Source organism: Dama dama, chromosome 12 (genome assembly GCF_033118175.1).
Source record: "Dama dama isolate Ldn47 chromosome 12, ASM3311817v1, whole genome shotgun sequence".
NCBI lineage: Eukaryota > Metazoa > Chordata > Mammalia > Artiodactyla > Cervidae > Dama > Dama dama.
In genome coordinates, this window is record NC_083692.1 from 86,752,471 (window position 1) to 86,772,003 (window position 19,533).

The following is a 19,533-nucleotide window of genomic DNA, read 5'->3' on the forward strand; positions in this document are numbered from 1 at the left end:
TAAGTAACTGCTGATTACCCAGGAGAGGCAGAGGCTGTATCTGAAATCACGTCTTCTGGTAACCCAGATCAATGCTCTTTCCAATCTGCCATGCTGCTTCTCATCCTATGTTCACAACAGACTCACTTTCGAGATCGAGAGCCCATCTATGGCCTCTGCAGACTTCACACAGAGGACAGAGTAGGTCCTGCTGGTTGTCAGCCACACACCTTTCCACTTCTACAACCATGGTTATAGAAACGAGTGGCGTCATGGGATCATCGACTCAGCGGACATGAGTTTGAGCAAACTCTGGGAGACAGGGAAGGACAGGAGAGCCTGATGTGTTGCGGTCCTTGGGGTCACAAAGCGGAACACGACTGAGCGACGACAAATCCTATGAACAAGTCGCAACCTGAGAGTGGAGGGAAAGCAAAGTGTCGGGAGGTGGGGGTGATGCGCTGGTTTCTGCTGAGCAGCCGGGGGCTGGGGACAGGACTCTGCAGGGGGGGTGCAGCCACCTCAGGCTTTAACTACTTGCCCACGGTCAGCCCCTCCTCTGCTGTCCAGGAGACAAGATTCTTCCTCATGATCTTAGAAGGACCAGAAAAAAGACTCTAGGGGATGCAGGCTTCAGTAGTTGTGGCTCATGGGCTCAGCAGCTGTGGCTCCTGGGCTCCAGAGCACAGGCTCAACAGTAGAGGGGCATGGGCTTAGCTGTTCTGCGGCATGTGGGATCTTCTAGGACTAGGGATCGAACCTGTGTCTCCTGCACTGGGCCACCAGGCAAGCCCAATGCTTTTTCCCTTGTGATGAGAACACGTAGGCTTTACTCTCTTAACAGCTTTCAAATATATCATATTAACTATAGTCATTATTTTGTGCATCACATCCCCAGGACTTACTTATCTTAGAACCAGAAGTTTGTACCTTTTGACCATCTTTATCCAATTTACCCTTCCTCTGCCTCTAATTACCGACAAACTTTTTCCAATGAATTTTTTTTTTAAGATTCCACATATAAGATTTTGTCTTCATCATTATCTAACTTACCTCAAACACTGTAATGCCCTAAAGATGCATCCATATTGTTGCTAACAGCAGAATTTCCTTTTTTATGGCTGGATAATATTCCACTATATATATATACGTGTGTATCTATCTCACAGCTTTTTTACTTATTCATCTGTTGATGGACACTTGGGGCATTCCCATGTGTTGGCTATTGTAAGTAATGCTGCTATGAACATGCGGGTACAGGTATTTCTTTGACTTAGTGTTTTTGTTTCCTTCAGATACAGTCCCAGAAATGGAAATGCTGGATCACATGACAGCCCTATTTCCATTGTTTAAGGAAGCTCCACATTGTTTTCCAGAGCAGCCTTACCAGTTTGTAATCCTACCAACAGTACACAGGGTTCCCTTTTCTCCACATCCTTGCCAACACTTCTCTCTTGTCTTTTTGATGACGGCCATTCTAACAGGCATAGGGTGATATGTTCATTGTGGTTGTGATTTACATTTCCTTCCATAATTAGTGATGTACTTACTGGCCATTCGTATAGCTTCTTTGGAAAAGCGTCTATTCAGGTGCTTTGCCTATTTAACTTTTTTATTTTAAATTTTTATTATTTATTTATGGCTGCACGGGGTCTTCACTGTGGTGCACAGGCTGTTTCCAGTTGCAATGAGCAGGGGCTAACACACGGCTTAGTTGCTCTGCAGCACGTGGAATCTTCCTGGACCAGGGATTGAACCCATTTCCCCTGCATTGGCAGGCAAGTTCTTAACCACTGGACCACCAGGGAAGTCCTCCTTTGCCTATTTTTAAATTGGTTTGTTTTTCTTGCTTTTGAGTTGTATGAATTCTTTATATATTTTGGATATTAATCCCTTACCAGATATATTGTTTGCGAATATTTTTTTCTCCTTCTGAAGAGTGTCTTTCATTGAGTTCTTTTTGATCATCCAGTCAAGAGAGATGACTGAACAGCTACTGTGTGCCTTGTATGTGCCAGCTGGCTCAGTGGTAAAGAGCCCGTCTGCCAACGCAGGAGGCACGGGTTCGATCCCTGGGTCAGAAAGAGCCCCTGGAGAAGGAAATGGCAACCCACTCCGGCATTCTTGCCTGGGAAATCCCACGGACAGAGGAGCCTGGAGGGCTACAGTCTGTGGGGTTGCAGAGAGTCAGACGAGACTGAGTGAGTAAACAACTGTGCCGGCTGCAGGGGGTGCAGGGCCTTCCTCACCACGCTCTTAGGCTCCTGGAGGGCAAGACTGGTGTTTCCTCAGTCTCTGTGTTCCTCCCGCTGTGCAACTCAAGTAACTGGCCCGGGAGCCACTTGCTACTAGTTTGCAAGAAGATAAGAAGCTATGCCAGGAAGTAAATCAGCACACAGCTTCTTCACAGAGGAAATTCTGCTATAAAAAACTGTCAGGTGAACTAAATAGAAAACTTCCATACGTGCTTGATTTATATTCTAGCACAAACTCCTCATCTTGTGTTCAAGAAACTGTTCAGATATTATCATTAGTCCACGGTCTGTATCTGAGTCGCACTAAACTATAGCACCTAGCAAGCCATTCCGCATATAGAACGTGCTCAGCAAGGTTTGCTGAGTTAAAAGAAATTTCTCCCAGACTCAAAGAGTAATATTGCTTAGAAGCTGCTCATTTCTATAGTTGTGATAGTAAACTAAAAAGGTGAGAAGGTTTTGTGGCCAGATACACTGCAGAACATACTCTGCCTTCAGTTTTTACCATAGATTGATGAAGCCAAGAAGCAGGAAAAGCTCACAAATTTTCACAGCTTCCCTTCAGAGAAACAACAGACAGGTGCAAACTGCTGGTGATTACTTCCTCTCTTCCTACGTGGTTTATCTGCACTGAGGTTTAGGTCCCAGTCAGGCCCCAGCCTCTGTGTCCAGACACCAGCTCTCTGCTCCAACCACAGCCCTCCAGATGTAGGACGAGGCCAACGTGGAGGGGAACAGAAGAGGTGAGCTGAGTAAGCATCCTGGAAGGATGAACAAACACAAACTGTTGACATTCTACGTTTCTTTGTGGGGTGTCTGTTTTAGTTTTGTTTTGGATTGGCTTAGCTGCAATTGTCACAACCATAATAACAACCCTCTGCCTACTATGCACCAATACATATTAGCTTTGATGTAGTGCTGAAGAGTGCTATATTCTTCCTGGCTGTGTGACTCTAGGCAAGTCAATTATCCTCTCTGAGCCCTAGTTCAGTGTATCAGTAAAAAGGGAATAAGAATAATCTTCATAGTGTTTGTGTGAATGTCAAATGAGATAAGATATACAAAAGATCTCTGTAAATACATGTGTACTTAAAAATGTGATCTATTAAGCTTACTATTCTCTCTAAAGTAAAGCTTTTCTTTCTTTAAAGATTAGAAGACTTTCTGAATTTATCTGCAGCCACAAGTTGCATGCAAGAGTTGCTCCAATTTCAAGTAATTTCAGAGAAAATAGGTATAGTATGGATTTTGACTAGTGTGGATATTAGATATAAGCTGTGTCTCACGTATGTGCAGAGAGTAATACACTCACAAAAATACTACAATGTCCTGCAAAGCGTGGCTCAGCTGTGACCCCATGCATAAAGCCTCCCCAGGCAACCCTGGCTGGAAGAAATCTTGCCTTTCTCAGAGCTCATGTACCTGTTAAATTCATATCACTTCAGTTCAATAATTATCTATTGAGCATTCAACATGGGGCTAGGGATTGGGCTAAATGCTGAGGTACAAAGGTAAAGATGACCTGATCTTTTCCTCTAGGAGCCCGTGGTCTTGCTCATGGCCTGTTATGTGACTGCCACAAGGTGTGAAAACAATACTGACAGAGGTCCTTGGCCAGAAAGAAGGGTGACACACGGCAGGAAGGCAGCAGCCCTACTGAAGGAGGCCTGGGAAAGCGCCGCAGAGGCTGAGCCAGTCGGGCTCTGCAGGCTGCACAGGAGTTGACCATGTGGGTATAAGGAAAGCGCATTCTCGGTAGAAGAAGCAGCACATGCAAAGATATGACCATGTGAGGACGCCTCATGCGCTAATGGACTGTCAGACTGTTAGGACACAGCGCAGTGAGGTGGAGGGCCAGGGGAAGGTGGGCAGGAGGAGGTGCAGGAGGGCCTCTGGTGAGTCTGTCTATCCTGCGCTTGGCTGTTCATGTCCTCATATTCCTTGCTAGACTGGAAGCTAGTTGAAGGCAGGACGCAAGATTGACAAACTGTTTCCTCGGCATCAGGCAGGACGCTCTGCCCAGGGTAGACACTCAACAAAGAAGGGTGGGTGTGTGCTCAGACGCACAGGTGTGACATTCTCTCCCTGTCTCATAAGAGCAGAAAAGGCTGCTGAAATACAAACCTGCACCAGACGTGCAGTGCGTTACAATTCAGCCAGGCCCCGGAAAGCTAGCCTCATGCCTGCCTTTGGTACTTAACCCACTTTCCAGATGACACGCGCTGCTGCCTGCACAGGTGAGTGGGAAAGGGGGCCACGTCCAAAGGCAGGAAGCCGAGCTGCCAGCCAGGGCTCTGCTGACCTCCCTGACAGGGGAAGGAGAAAGAACTTTCCAGTCCTGGAGCTGGAGCCTCAAGCCCTGCAAACGCCAGCATTCCAGGGCTGCTGATTTGCCTTCCCGAGAGCGAGAGTATTCCAAAGGCAAGCCTGTGGCTTAAAAAAAAAAAATCATGTTTAATTTAAAAATTAGAAACTGGAGCAGGCTGTGAGCACAGGGGTTGATTGAAACAAAATTTAAATTCCTGTCAAGCCCATTTAAACACGGGGGCCCTTCATAGACAATTAGCTGCTCCCTGTGAATGCTGAATAAACTCAGGCCTGGTCACTGCGAGCAGAGAGGCGCCTACTGTGAGGCGCTGAAAAAAAAATTAACTAAAATCAGGCTGTATGAAATATTCAGCCTTCCAGTATATCACAGGGGTTTGAAAGTGTAAACAAGACAAAAATCGATTCCTTAGTGCCCTCAAATCAAGCCCCCAAAATGGTTAGGGCATCTGTTTCTGCTAAATTTTGTTTACATCGGCAGATTTGCCTTAATTGCAGTTGTTTATTTCTCATTGTCCCTGGGGCCCTAATCTCCCGATTACTAATACTTAACACTCATTTCACATCTAAAGCTACTTCTAATCCTCAACAGGTTTTGGGGGCTCTTAAAATTATTGAAACCGCAGAGGTGGGAGAGACAGCCTCTTTGTGAAAGGAACATTTTCTTATCTACTACCAGCTGGGTCCAATCATCACCAGGGATGGCTACAACAAAGGTGCTAAAAGGCTCTTCCACAATGACTGCTGCTCCACTGGGGATTCAGAGGATAAAAAGGAGCTTTGATGGAAAAATCTGAACAAGAGGCTAAAGCAGTCCAGCCAAATAAAGTTACTGTCATAATCAAATGCTGTCAATCACCATGAAAATCCAATTAAAAATGTCTCAGCACAGCCCTCTTAAGTGGAAAAATGTACCCTATGTATACAAATTTTTGTCAACTCCACACCAGTCCCACAATGAGAAAGTCCTCCTATTAACTGAACCCCCCTCCCCCACCCCCAAAAGATGCTGGTCATTCAGAAGCAGTCTGAGGGAGCTGTGACACACACCGGCTATTGGTATACAATTAAAAGAGTTAATCGGGTTACATTTGAAAATTCCATTTTTACTTGTGTCGAGGGAACCTTTGCACGAATAAACGAATGGTAACTTATTTTCCTACTTCAGAATCAGTGACCATTTATATTAAGAGAGCGGAGAAACAGTAAACCAGGATACTGGAAAGAAAGTAGTCCATGCTCTGGCAAATGTCTCTCGGTAGACCATGGCCTAATGTTTAATTCTAATCTTGAAAATTAAATAGAGGACAGAAGGCCCAAATGTTTCTGCTGCCTTTCTGCAGTCTCTTAAACGGCCAAGTGAACCTCAAGTTATCTGCAGGCAGATCTGACCCCTCAAATAGCTGTCTACAGAAGGCCTCACTGAAACCACACAGCTCCTGGTCCCCCAAGGTCTCTCTCGAAACCGCTACAAACTAAAAAGCAGACAACCCATTAAACAAATCCAGCTGGTTACAACTGTAAATAGGGGGCTTCTAATAATTTTCCAGCCCTTGGAATTCCTGGCTAGACTCATTCACTGTTGATAAGTATTGCATCGATTTATTGGAGCACTGTTGATGTTGTTGTTTGGTTGCTAAGTCGTGCCCGACTCTTTGCGACCCCACAGACTATAGTCCACCAGCTTCTCTGTCCGTGGGATTTCCCAGGCAGGAATACTGGAGTGGGTTGCAAATTCCTCCTCCAGGGGATCTCCCCGACCCAGGGATCAAACCTGTGTCTCCTGCATTGGCTGGTGGGTTCTTTACCATTGAGCCCCCAGGGAAGCCCTTATTGGAGTGTACTTACAGGAAAACAAGTTTGCTGCTTTCAACAGCAGTTCCCAAATCACAGAGACTGGGCTTCAGGTTTGTTTTATATTCCCTCCCACAAGTGGCTGAATAACTCTGGATTTTTCAGCCTGATCTATTATTCCCGAGGACAGGGGGGCAGGGTGGCCCACATCTGATATGGTGATAGATAGAAGGCCTTGGGGTCCCCTGACGTCAGTCTAACCTGAAAAAACATGGTGCTGGCCAGGTGGTCTCTAAGTCTTGACTTTCTAATGACCTCTTGACTTGGAATGAATGAACTGTCAAAGGTGAATTCTCCAGTGGCCAGAACACACGCCAAAGATCACAGGTGGGCTCTTAACAAGGCTTGTTTCACACTTTCTTGCTCTTCCTGTCCTTCCAGGGTGGAGAGTAGAGCCCTGGGGCCTGTTCTGATTGGTCTGGCTGCACTGGTCGTTAAAAGCTGTGAATGGTATCCAAGCAAACCATGTGATGTCCCAGAAATTCTATTATTTTGGCACCAAATGATTTTCCCACATGACCTCTCATAGCAGAAAGTCAAACAAGAATCTCTGATCAGACCATGTAGTTCTAGTGTGGCCATCCTAACTCATACTGAATATCAGAGCACAGGATGGCGTGTTCTTGGGTGAGTTTCCCCAACTTTACTCTGAGTTCCGAGAGAACAGGGACACATGATGTCATGTTTGTCTTTATGGCTAATTCAGTGTTTTACTACAATGAATTAGAGTGAGTGGCACGTGCAAAGAATAATTGATAGTGCTTTCTCTTCTTCTAGTCAGAACAGAGAACATGCCTGAATGACAGCCACATACGACTAAGCTAGGAACTGAATAAAAGATCAAGCTCTTCTTTCAAGGAATTCAATCTAGTGGTAAGGAGAAAAAATGGTGTCAAACCAGTGAGTTTCACTTGGACAGTTTTTAAAAGCAGCAGCAACAAAAAGAGTCCTCAGTATCTGCTCCCTGGTCAAATGCCAGAGATTCTCTGACTTGGGTTGGGATCTGGGCAGTTTTCTTTTAAAATCCACTCAGATGATTCTGATGAGTTAGGAACCCCTGTACCACATGGGCCAAGCTGTGAATCTACCATGAATATATATTTTATGTGATGAAGTGCTGTTTCAAGTTAGAGATAATAAATGGTGGAGGGATTCCGAGAAGGGAGCAAGCTCTGTGAAACAAGAGGAGTGGGGAAAGCTGCAGGCAGGAGGAAGGAAAGTTTGAGGACAGTGGAGAGGAGAGCATTCTAGGCTGAGGCCACCACCCAAATAACAGAAACTCCCTGCGAACTGAGCGACGTCAAAGGAGGAACAAATGCATAATACACTCAGAAGACCCAGCTCCGCCTGGGTGAGTGGGCAGAACACTGAAAAGCGGCTCCACTGTTGTACTTCACGGCATCCAAGGGAATCAAACTGTTCCTGTGGCCAAGGCCGTGCAGCCCCCATGACCTGAAATGATGCTGGGAAGATGGCAGTCAGTTCAGTAAACTGAGAAAGAAGACTTGCAGGCAGGAGTTCAAAAATTGCAATCTTAAACAGGCAAATCATCACCATATTGAGAGATCGGACTTGACTGATGGAGGAAAAAAGTTATCCTTAACTGGGAAATTAAAACTGTCAGATCACTATGATCAAGGAATGACAGTTTTTATCTGTCTGTATCTCTCTGGTTATGTGCATATATACAAATACATTCACACGTATACACATGCATTTATCTGATAAAGTCTGGTGAAAAGATTAAGCAGTCACATCCATGAAAAAACAAAGCTTACTTTCTGGGGTTATAATCTCTCTGTTCTCGCTGAAGTGCTAACATGTCATCAAAAATTCAAATTAAAGCTGTCTGATTCAGTGTGATCTCAAGCATCCAGACAGTGATTCTGCCGTTGTAATTATGTGCAATTAAAAACTAAAATCAACTTCTTACTTGTGCCTTCCTATTTATAAGCAGACACAAAACAGATGCTTTTAATGGCCTTCAAAACTTGAAAATAGTAATAATAAAAAATTCATTACGTGATTGTCAACTGGACCCTATGTGGAGCCCCCAGGCTTCTGTGATGTCTTTTGTGCTTGGAGAAAATATTTAGTTGAAGTTTCAATATTATCCAGTTTCCCTCTGCAAATCTGGGGTGTCTTGGCCAGTAAGCTGATGTGCACTTCCCAATGGTGTCTTCAAGAACTGATGGCTAGACACACATGTAAGTCTGGCCCTAACGGTCTATTTTTAATACATGGTCCATGTGATGCAGCAAACTAGCTAAAGGTAGTGAACTACCACCAAGTCCAGAATTGCTTATTAAACCATCACTAGTAGCTTAAAAAGCTTAGATTACAAGCACATGGTCCATGAGTACTGGGCAAGGGGTGTGTGTGTGGAAATGTGCTTTTCCTCTGCGCTTAGGGACTCAGTAAGCATTGGACCAAAATAAAGTGGAACTTCATCTTTGGTCCAGTTAGTAGAATATAGTGATAATGCTGAATTTTATTTGAGTCCTAGGCTCCCAGAAAGCAGTAACACGTGAGGAATCTCCCTACTCCCGTGTTAGCTCCAAAGACCAGTTGCTCTCACGGAGATCAGACCCCCGTCCATCCCTCCGTAAGGCTGGCGGCTAACTCCCTGGTTCACCTGACTCCACAACCTTGGCTCCCTCCCTTTGCTTCAAGACATTCCTCACTAAGAAACATTCTCCCTATTGCAACAGCCTGACTACAATCATCTTCTGTGGGTTTGAGTCCCATAATAAAGCCATTTGGTCTGAATCCAGAAGTCACACTGGAATCTGAGTGCTGGGGACAAAAATCCTAACATGATGGTTTTTCCAATTTTTAAAAGGGACCCTGTCCAATTTATCACATACCTGGATTCGCTTAGAGAACAACGCACCAGCCTATCTGAAAATGTAATTATAATCAGGTTTTGGATAAGCAGAAACGCTACCAGTGACAATGTAATTTAGAGGAGTTAAACAAGTTAACATCTCTTTGCAAGTAATTAAATGTTTAAACAGATTTTTCTGTAATAGTTTGGTGTTTATTAGCCCCCAAACAATACCACCTCCAGTACATAAAGCCTTTTCTGAGAAATGAGATGCCTTCAAGTTTGCAGCTGCTAGAATTCAGATGAAGGGGAAAAAAAAAAACCTTTCTAAAAGCACTATTTTGATTATAACTGACACTCTTCCCGCAAGACCCCTATTTGCTTCTCTGGGGTTTCCAGCCCTGCTATTTACTTGCTTTCTAAGCAAAATGTCAAATTTCAATCACAAACTGCACTGTGTGCTTCTTCTCAGGTGCCTGAGTGGAAAACCAAACCTGAGGAAATGCTAAACGAGGATGCCCTGCTCTGGAATGTACCAGGAAATGCACAAAGTAACAGGCATGATTATGAGAACCTGAGGAGAAAGCCCATGTTTTTAAACAATTACTAAAGCAGTATAGTGATGGCATAAAGACAATTTCCGCGCCAGCTTGTTTCTCTGAAATTCTCTCTGCCACTGAACAGCTAGAACAGATAATAACTATTAGTAAATCAAACTCCTCTGCAATATCCAGCTGTGCCTCACACATTTACATACAGATAGAATGGGTATATGTTTTTAATATGTATGTGATACGTACTTGTAACACAGCCGAAGAGCATGGTACAAAGGAGGAGGAGAATGGCAATCGGATCAGCATGAGATAATAAAGTGGCCTAGATAAAGTATTAGCCAGCGATTGATCTCAAACCGGGAGGCGGCTTCTTCTGACCTGATTACTTACTATGCATAGATTCCATTAAATAGAGCTTAGACATGGAAAGCTTCTGGAGACACTCTAAATGCATAGAAGGATCTACAGCGCTCTGAACTGCATAGGTGCCCATGGCCCACACCGTCCTGGCTTGAGTTAAAGCCCACATTCAGGATAGGCTGAGAGGTTAAGGGGCTGCCTGACAGCTGGTGGGAAGCTCGCTGGCTGAGTCCCACAGGGAGCGCCCATCCCCTTCCTTCCCTCCCCCATGCCAGCGAGCATTTCACCCCCCAAATGAAGGCGCCCCTCCCGAGCAGCTCGCCTGGTCCTGGCCACAGGGCTCCTGTGATCAAAGTGGCAAGGAAGTGGGGAGCTGAACAATCATTTAGGGTCACGGTCCCTCTTTGAAAAACTGATGACAGCCATGAGTTTCTCTTAAAAAAAAAAAACAAAACAACGCACATCCCCACAAGCACATGCGACTTTGGAGTAATTTCAGGGGCTCTAACAGACTTCCGGAAGTCACTGACCCTAGGTCAAGCACTGCTTATCCAGTCCATCCCTTTCATTCTCAGATGAGGACACAGAAAGTGGGAAAGGCACGGGGGAGCTGCAGACCAGGGCAGGGAGGCTTCTCTGCTAAGTCAGCCTGACCTTTACTATAAAGGAACCGGGAAGGAAGATTAATTCCTCAGAAGGAATTCTCTGTGGTTTATACAAATGGTCTATACAGAAAGGTTGCTCACCAGGTGCCTTTTACTTGAAAATATGTAAACGTATAATCTGAATAGCCAAGCCAGACACACACCTCTCCAGCTCCATGCCTTCATCTCAGGTCGTCTCTCTCCCTGAACGCAGGGGTAGGATCCTTACTGTTTTGCTTTGGGAAACGTCCCCCACCGCCTGCACATCACCATCCTCTCCCCTCGTGTTGCAATCCCATCAACGCTTTCTGCCTGGCAGAGGCTGCCCTTTCCCCACAGAAGCTGGAACAGGCTTGCTTGGTTGCCTGAAGCCTCTGAATACTGTCTGCCACTCCCTCAGAGTTTCTGCAGTGTGGAAACTTAGTTTTCTAAGTTTGCTGGTCTTCAGTCACACAGCCAGGGCAGCGCTGACGTAGGTCTTTTTTGTGCTTTACATCAGGGTGACTTGAAATTGGCTTAATTATAGAATCATCATCAGAGGAGCAGAAAGAGTATGTGTGTGGGGGTTCCTATGTGTCTGAATGTTCCTCGCTGCCTGCGCGGCTGGTTTTCCTTTGCTTAAAGTCAGCAATAACTAGCTTTAAACGATAACTTGAAGAGTTATTCATGACATAACTCGAGGAGAGGGAAGCTCTTCCCCAAGGATGAAGGACTTGCCTGTAAGTGAGCAGGAGTCCACTCAGGAGAATGACTCAAGAAAAAAGGTACTGATGGGTGGCTGTGCCGCTTCTATGTCAAGTTAGAGTTTTCAGACCTGGATCCTAGGGTTCCTTCTACTGGAAGTGGGATTTCTTAACGGATCACCCAGCATGTGGTGAATACATTGCCCATCTGAACCGAACCTTTGTGGCTTTGTGACTCCAACAGGCCAGTGTCAGTGGGATTTCTGTTCCGACAGCACTGGAGGTTTCACATTGCTCGGAGAAGGTCTGGGGACTCAACACACTCATGCTTTGCCCATCCTTTCCTTTGCCCGGAATGACTCCGTGCAAACTCTCTATTAAAATTCAATCCAACCTCCAAAGGCCCTTTTCAAATGCTACCTTCTCCATATAGCTTTTCCCCATTTCTGAGGATCCCCACAGACCTCTGCAATTCTTTTCCAGTAGCTGGTTTATTCTAGTTAACTTGCACAGGTGCCTTACCCTCTGCAACGCTGTATGTGCAAGGCATACTCTGTTATCTTCCGGGTCTAGCACAGGACTCTGCACATGATAGTCTGTACGTATCTATCAAATTCAGTTGTCTGCCTGCTTCTGAGATCTCTCAAGATGATGTGGATGCCAATGATGAGAATTCTGAGTTAATTCTTTATGTAGCTTAAGGGCTATGTGCCAGAAAACAGTACCAGTTCCTGTGGATCCTGGCTGGCCTCCCCTAAATGTGAACATCAGGGGAATTTCTTAGTCCAATTTTAAGACATTTCCACTTAGAAGAGAAAAATTGTAGCCATCTTAGGAATAACCATGCAAAGCAGAGAGAATTAAATAGCTAAACGGCTAAATGAATTCTAACACTCTAAAGCCTAAACTTGAGTTTTACATTTCATCTTTTAAGAATGACACGGTCAAAAACTGCAAAGATGATGATTTTTAAGACTCAAGTATTCTCGTATGTAAGGCGACTCCACCAAATAAAACAACAAAAACCACTTGAGCACTTGCCACATGCATGGCCCAGGCCCAGAGGTGTGGGCGATTTGGCACGCCTCTCCCTATATTCTCATTTACTAAGGCTGAGACTTGTCAGGGACACACTCAAGTTCATGTAAGAGTTTCTTGATGAGTCTGTAACTTTCGATATTTCTATCCAACTTCACCTCTGATGTTCTCCCTCTGATCAAGAAAATGCAGGCCCATCGGGAAATCTCAACAATCCTGCAGTCTTCACAGCCGATGTGGCCCAAGCTGTGCAGACCATGTTGGTATCCTGCTGGCTGGAGTCACCGGGCTTGGGAGATAAACTGCTCTTTCTGTGAAAGGCAGGCCCCCACCCACAGTGACAAATGGCCCCTACAGTTCATGCATTCCAGAGAATGCTCTCAGCTTCCAGATGGGAGCACCGTCAAATAGGTTGTAGACGGAGAGAGAAAAGGAAAAATTAAAGCCATTAATATGCTGGAAGGAAGAGAGAGACTGGTTCCTTTAAGGGGATCCCTAGGATGTGACTCAGGTTCCTCAAGTCAGGGACAGCCCTCTTTCTTTCTTTATCCCCTAGGGGTCCAATATTGGGCTCAACCCCCTTGACCACAGAAGTGTCACACACACTTCTTTGCTTCCTGTCCCCTCTCTGAGGCTGTACTAAGGCAGGGTGCCTCACTATCGCTATACCTAGGGGAATATGCTCACTCAAATCAAACTGTGAGCAGTACTAGAAATAATGTTAAATTAAGTATAGGATGGTGCTTCCTGTGACTAAATTTTTCATTGTATCTTATTGATTTATTGATATTTATTAATTAAAAATGTGGGACAGCACACATCAGGGTGTATAGTTGTAAAGAGATATATCGGAATATGTCTCCCTTGTCTCTCTCCACACACACACAGCCAGCCACGCATGCTTGCTTCCAAGGCACTGACAGGACGTGCCCTTCAGCCTTGTCTTTACGACTTGCCACCCTGGAGTGGTGTTCCCCACCAACACAGGCATCCGGGTGCATTTATGAGTGTATGTACGATCTGTAGATGTTTTATTTATAAGTGGCCAACTCACTGCAGCACTGAAACATGCATTTACAAATATATATCTGTTTTGTGAAACCCTATTCCTTTGTTTTAATAGCTGAGCTATCCAGCCATAGCATGATAATGTACAAGGTAAATGGGTCTCCATCTCTAGAACCTGTTCCAAGTTTCCTCAAATGTGACTAACTGCATGAATTCCCTAAACATCAGAGACCTCCCCATCAAAAAAAAAAAAAAAAGAAAAAAAAATATGAGTTTATTCTAGACATGCAACCTGCACAGTTATAAATTGCAGGGGTTTTAGGGGTGAACTTTAACTTGAAATTACCCTGAAAACTGAGATTTTGCTCCAGGGGTAACATGAAGAAGAAAACTACCTTCCTGGAAAGCACATACGATGTAAAAGGGAAACACACTGCTATATTATATTTGGGGATGAAAACTGTATTACACAGAAGTTTGAGTGTTTAGAGTATTTACAAGGATGAAATACAAAGGCTAAAAACCTTTGAATTGATATCATAAAATGCTTATTATTTAAAGTGGTGAAAGAAAACTGATCAGAATTCGTCCTGATTGCAATAATCTAGAGACAAGGAATGGTATGCAAAACGTCAGAAAGAGTAGACTATAATTATTATTTACCAATGCTCGATGCTAATGTTGTTCTAACAGCTTGTGCATTGTCAAATCAACAATCTGCACTAAATAAATGACCATTTGGGACTTTGTTAGGGAACGACTCTGCTCCTCTCCGCTTGACGAAAAACTGTCATTTGTAATCAAAGAAAGCGGCCTTGGAGCTGAGAACACAGCACTTGCAGCCTTACAGTTGCCTCTTTCTAAGGAAAGACTAAAGATTCACATTAACTTGATCTTTTACAGCCAATCTAATTTCATTCTACATGAATCCAAGAGGACGCCACGGCACACTCAGAATTTCCTCTAGGATTGCACTAAAAACTTAATATGCTGACTATCTTTTCTGTTACTAAGCCTCTGAATTCTGAGAGGCTGTAATAGCAAATAAGGACAAGGAGTAACCTAGATTAACTTGTGACCCTTGAGTGTGAGGCAAAGGCAAAGGATTCTGCATGAAGCTTCAAAATGGTGATGGGTTTTTAAGAAGTGGAAACTGCTATCTGAGGATGTGAGCTTCAAGAGCACCCACCCAAAAGAAGTAGATCATACTGGTTTTCTGGAGCCTGTGGATACTTGAAATCTGTAACTAAAAACATCTACTTACCATCAGTTCCTCAGGGGCTGGCCTTTCTTTTGGCTGTTTTCGCATGCTGTAAGAGAAGAACTTGCATTATCTGTGTCGCTCATAAATCTGTGCAATAATTCCCACCACTGGCTACTTGCTCTGGAATTTGAATGTTTTCAAAATTCATCACGTTCAATTCTTGGCCAAAGCATTAGCATGTGTTCTCTTTCGTTTATTTTGGCCTTCAAATAATCAGGTTTGGGGGGAAGCTCATGAATCAAAAATACAAAGTTTTTTTTGTTTGTTTTGTTTTGGAGTTATTCTTGTAATATAGATAAATAATCAATTTAAATTTATCCTAATTTTACTTTTGAATGAATTATGAAAAAAAGCAGCAATGTTCTCTTCCTGACTTGGTTATCAATTCATTTCAAATAAATTTAGGGAATCATATACTTCTTTTTTGGTAACTGGGATAAGACAATAAGAAAAGAAATGTGACAATCAGGTTAAATGAGAAAACATCTCATTCCTTCATTACTACTCGGAATAACAAGTCATACATAAAAGAGGTCAGACATCTAGATAATGCTACAAAATTATAAATGGGTTATTACATTATCTTGTCTTTCATTTATTTTGGCTGCTCTGCAAGTTGATAATTCATTAAACAGCTGTGGGGAAGTTAAGTTTGCTTAAAGAATCACATTCCTCTTGCAAAATATTTTGTCTGACATACAACAGGTATAATTAGTAGCTGCAGCATGTACTTAGTTAGGTGACGAAGCACCCACTCATGGGACTGAAGTAACCATGGGTAAGCTACCTACTGATGGCCAATTTATACTAAACTCAGAGTATCTGTGGGATGAAGTCATGGAAAGAGATTGCTGCTTCTGCTGCTACCTGGAAAATCATAGATACTCTTTCTTCATATGCGGCAACCTCAAACAAGCAAGAAAAAACAAAAACAAAAACATACAATCTCTGCATTTGCTGACAGCATTTTTTTTTTAAAGTAGAGATCTAATGATCATTTGGTAAATAAGAACCGTAGTTACAAACTGTTAATGACATCGAGGACATTTGCCTTCCCAATAAATAACCATATGCACCACTCAAATACTGCATCCATTAACAAGTAATTCAAGCTGTCTCACCAGTGGATTTGGTAACACTCCTAATCTGACATTCCAAAGTAGCTGTATCTCTTGGGAAAACAAGGCTATTACCCACTATCATTTCTGTTTTGGCTTGACATCTGTGGAAATTTCAACACAGGTTATCCCTCCCTCTGTCTCCACAAAACTTTAATATAACAGCTGATCAATTTTCTTTGGACAGAAGGCAGGCAAGGCCCTATCTGCTCAGAATGGGCTCCACCCCCAGGTTGGTCCCAGACCACACAGCGAGATAAGCAGGGTGGTCAGGGCACAAACCCAACATCGGTGAGCAGGTAGGTGATGCCCAAACCCAGTGCTCCAGGCAGCTCAGGAATTGCACAGTTTGCTTTCCAAAGTGTTACATTTCAAAATGGGACATTCCCATCGTGTGCTTCCGTTACTAGGAATTCCGCATAAAGGATATAAAGAGAGACTAATATGTATTTCTAGATAATGGTTCTAGTATTAATGAGCTTAGGATTCTAGTGTTTAACCAATATGCATGCTTTTAACAACATGGCACATTTTGGAAATAAAATGTTTGCAGAATGAAAGTAGTTTTTACAAGCTATGGAATATTATATAAGTATTTTAAATAAACAGAAATAGTGCTAATAAAAATTTTAGAAGTTAGGGGTTAAAAATCTCTTCCCCACATATTTTTCCTATGGAATATAAACTACATAAGACATTTTTATTAAGAGGTAACATATTACACTTAGTCAAAAAGGTGATAAAGCTTGACATTTATATTAAGGAATATTTCTTGGTTTCACTGAGCATCATCAGATGGCTCATGGGGTGGGGGGAGGGGAGAGCGTACAGCCTTTCCGGGTTAGCAAGGACTCCTGAGTGCACTGTTTGTGCCCCCACAGGAACCAAGGGCTCATTCTCCACTAGTGGACGTGATTCTGAAGGGGTGATGAAATGAGGGCCTTGGGAAGGAGGGAAAGAGGAGCAAAGGCAGTTGGGAAGGAGTTCCAGAATGTGCAGAACAGCTTCCGATCAGTTGTGTCTTCTGCTTTGGGGGCGGTCATTTCTATGCTCCCAATTTCCTTCTCCCTCTCCCTCTCTCCATGTCGGGGTGAGGGAGCAGGCAGGAGGATGGCAGTGAGGGAACTGGGGCTTCCAGGGCCACACGGGTGTGTCCCAGTAGGGGAGAGGTGGATGATGTGAAAGGGTGATAAAAGAAAACTTCATTCTATGGGGAAGAAAAAGGCAGATGGCTGGAAAAGAACCCTTATACTTGTTTCCTCAGATGTAAAATGACAAGGGTTTGCCTAGAGACTCTGAGAGATTCTGTGGCCCCTTTGATCTAAATCCTGTGGCTTTCAGTTCTTACAAAGGTTAAAGTGGGCCTAATGGAACCACGTTTTCATAGCCTCTCTAACATCAAAATTCATTGAAATGGGACACCAGTATTTTGTCTAAAATATAACCAAAGATAAAAGTTATTTACCGAAAATCCGATGAATTAATAAACTATTCTGCTTCCACTAAGTGACAGGCATTTTTATGGGTAGCTTGAGGTCCCATTAATAAAAATAAGCTTCACATGTCTGTGCAACAAGGGCTACAAAATTGTGTATTTCTTAAAAAAAAACAAAACAACTGGATAGCAACAGTATCTGTGCTCAAAGAAGTAGCCTGATTCTCAGAAGTTTATTAAAACAGGAAAAAGCCTCTAAAGTACGTTTATGACCCTGTGTGTAAATAACGTTTACATAATTTAAACAATTCCTTCAGCTTGCTGCCCCATCTGCCCAAGGCCCCGAAGTCCCTCCCGTCTCCGAAAGGAAGCAGGGAGAGCCATAAGGTCTCACGGAGCCGCCGAGTTAATGGCATGTATCATTTACATTGAGGGCATGGCATGTTTGCAAACAGGCTCACCACTGAGTGATGAAGTGTACAAACGGCTCGGAGAACTCTCCAACTGGAAGGACGGGCGAATCCTGGGACGGAGGAAAAACAAGTCATCAAAAGTCACAGCAATTCCTTCTCTTTCTTTATACCCTCCAGCCCCCATCCCAAAGAAGCAAATAAAGATGACCACATAACAAGGTTTCACCAGCATGTGGGAAGGAAAATAAGGCATCATCCAATTAAAAAAAAAAAAAACTGTCTATACTCTCTTTCACATTTATGTAAAAATGCCAAATTTAAAGCCACACACATTGTATAATGGTGAGAAACAGGAGAGCAAAGAGGGAAGGGAGGTGAAAAAAGGACAATGATAGCCACGGGGTAGGAAAGAAGGTACGAAAGTGTAAATGAGAAATTAATGATTATTTAAGTAACACACAAATGGTCGTGTAATTAACAAAGAGCTGTGAAATTATTCTTCTGTTGACCTTTGTTTCTTTTACTGGATTTGCTATTTATTTACACTTTCCTTTTTATTTACATTTATTAGTATATTCAGTTGCTCTTAACTGCTTGCCTTTAACTGAATCATGTGGGTCAGAGTTGGGTTTTTTTTTTTTTTTTTCCTTTCATTTTAATAGAAAAGCTTTGAAAGGGGAAGAGCTGTTTACTAAAAAAGAATTTCAGTCTATTTGCCAGTCTAGGCAAACTCATCACAGGAGAAAGCCAGTGAATTAAGGACGCCCACCTTGACCACTGGCAGAACTAGTGTGGGGATGGGAGCCACTCAAGGCAGCAGGAAACCACCACAGCAACAAACCACAATCGCCATGTAACACAGGGAGCAAACCCCATTACCATTCGCAAAGGAAGGCTTTAAGAATTTAGGAGTTTTTCCAAGAATGACAGAGCGCGCCACTGTGTTTATAGTGTAACAGCTCAGGATGTAATGAAATTACACTGCAGAGTACTTTAACAGTCATCTCATTAGACCTACAGTTGGAACAAGAGAGCCACATAAAGTAGGCAGCTGCAAATGACTCCATTCTCATCCATTCTCATTTGCTATTAAAAATACCTTTCGGCGGCTTTTTTCCTCCCTGACATCCCCACACAAAGTGCCCTGCAAAGTATGATACATGCACCTATTTAAATTAACAAAGGAATGACTTATTTTAATCTCACTGTGCTTTGGAGTGCTTTGGCCATTTGGATGAGCAATATATCATTACATACAACCTTCTAGCGCTGCAGGCAAGAAGCTCAGAGCATGCAGCATTTGGTGGGAGCCAAACAATTTCTCTAGCACACAACTGTGTCAAATGCATGCATGTATTCATTATTGAGAACGAGAGGAAATAGCTTTGATGTAGTGGAAAAAAGAAGATGATAAAAGCACCTCTGCAATATGTGTGTCATTATCAATGGTGGCAGATAGATACAATTGCACAGCCTCCTCTGTGATTAGTAAATATACATATAATTGCTGTGGCCAATTATCAGAAAAATGAGATCGGTAATTACAAGACAGAAAATTAACTAGAACTCTTATTAAGGCTTTGTTTCCAATTCAAACAATTGGGAACTGGTGGAAAATACAATTAAATCAAAAGAAACTGAGGAGGTCAAAGCAGCCCCCCCCCCCAAAAAAAAAAAAATCCCAAAGAGGTTTAAAAAAAAAAAAGGAATGTGAATCAAATGTTTCTTAGTTTTTGCATATCTGTCCTCTTTGAATTGATTCTGTTCATCCAGAGG

The 19,533-nt window shown here is 43.1% G+C and overlaps 2 protein-coding genes across 2 annotated transcripts in view; both read right to left on the reverse strand.

The window, feature by feature from the left end:
- Positions 1 to 19,533, reverse strand: part of SKOR1 (SKI family transcriptional corepressor 1) — an 88,028-nt gene that overhangs the window by 51,231 nt on the left and 17,264 nt on the right. Inside the window, exons 2-3 of the mRNA XM_061157998.1 lie at positions 17,806 to 17,867; positions 14,792 to 14,837 (exon numbers count right to left, since the gene is read on the reverse strand). The gene's annotated coding sequence lies outside the window, so the exon portion shown is untranslated. The remainder of the gene's footprint in view (positions 1 to 14,791; positions 14,838 to 17,805; positions 17,868 to 19,533) is intronic.
- MAP2K5 (mitogen-activated protein kinase kinase 5) overlaps positions 1 to 19,533 on the reverse strand; it is a 261,312-nt gene that overhangs the window by 24,401 nt on the left and 217,378 nt on the right. The window contains exons 20-21 of the mRNA XM_061157999.1: positions 17,806 to 17,867; positions 14,792 to 14,837 (exon numbers count right to left, since the gene is read on the reverse strand). Coding sequence (XP_061013982.1) covers positions 14,792 to 14,837; positions 17,806 to 17,867 — 108 coding nt within the window. The remainder of the gene's footprint in view (positions 1 to 14,791; positions 14,838 to 17,805; positions 17,868 to 19,533) is intronic.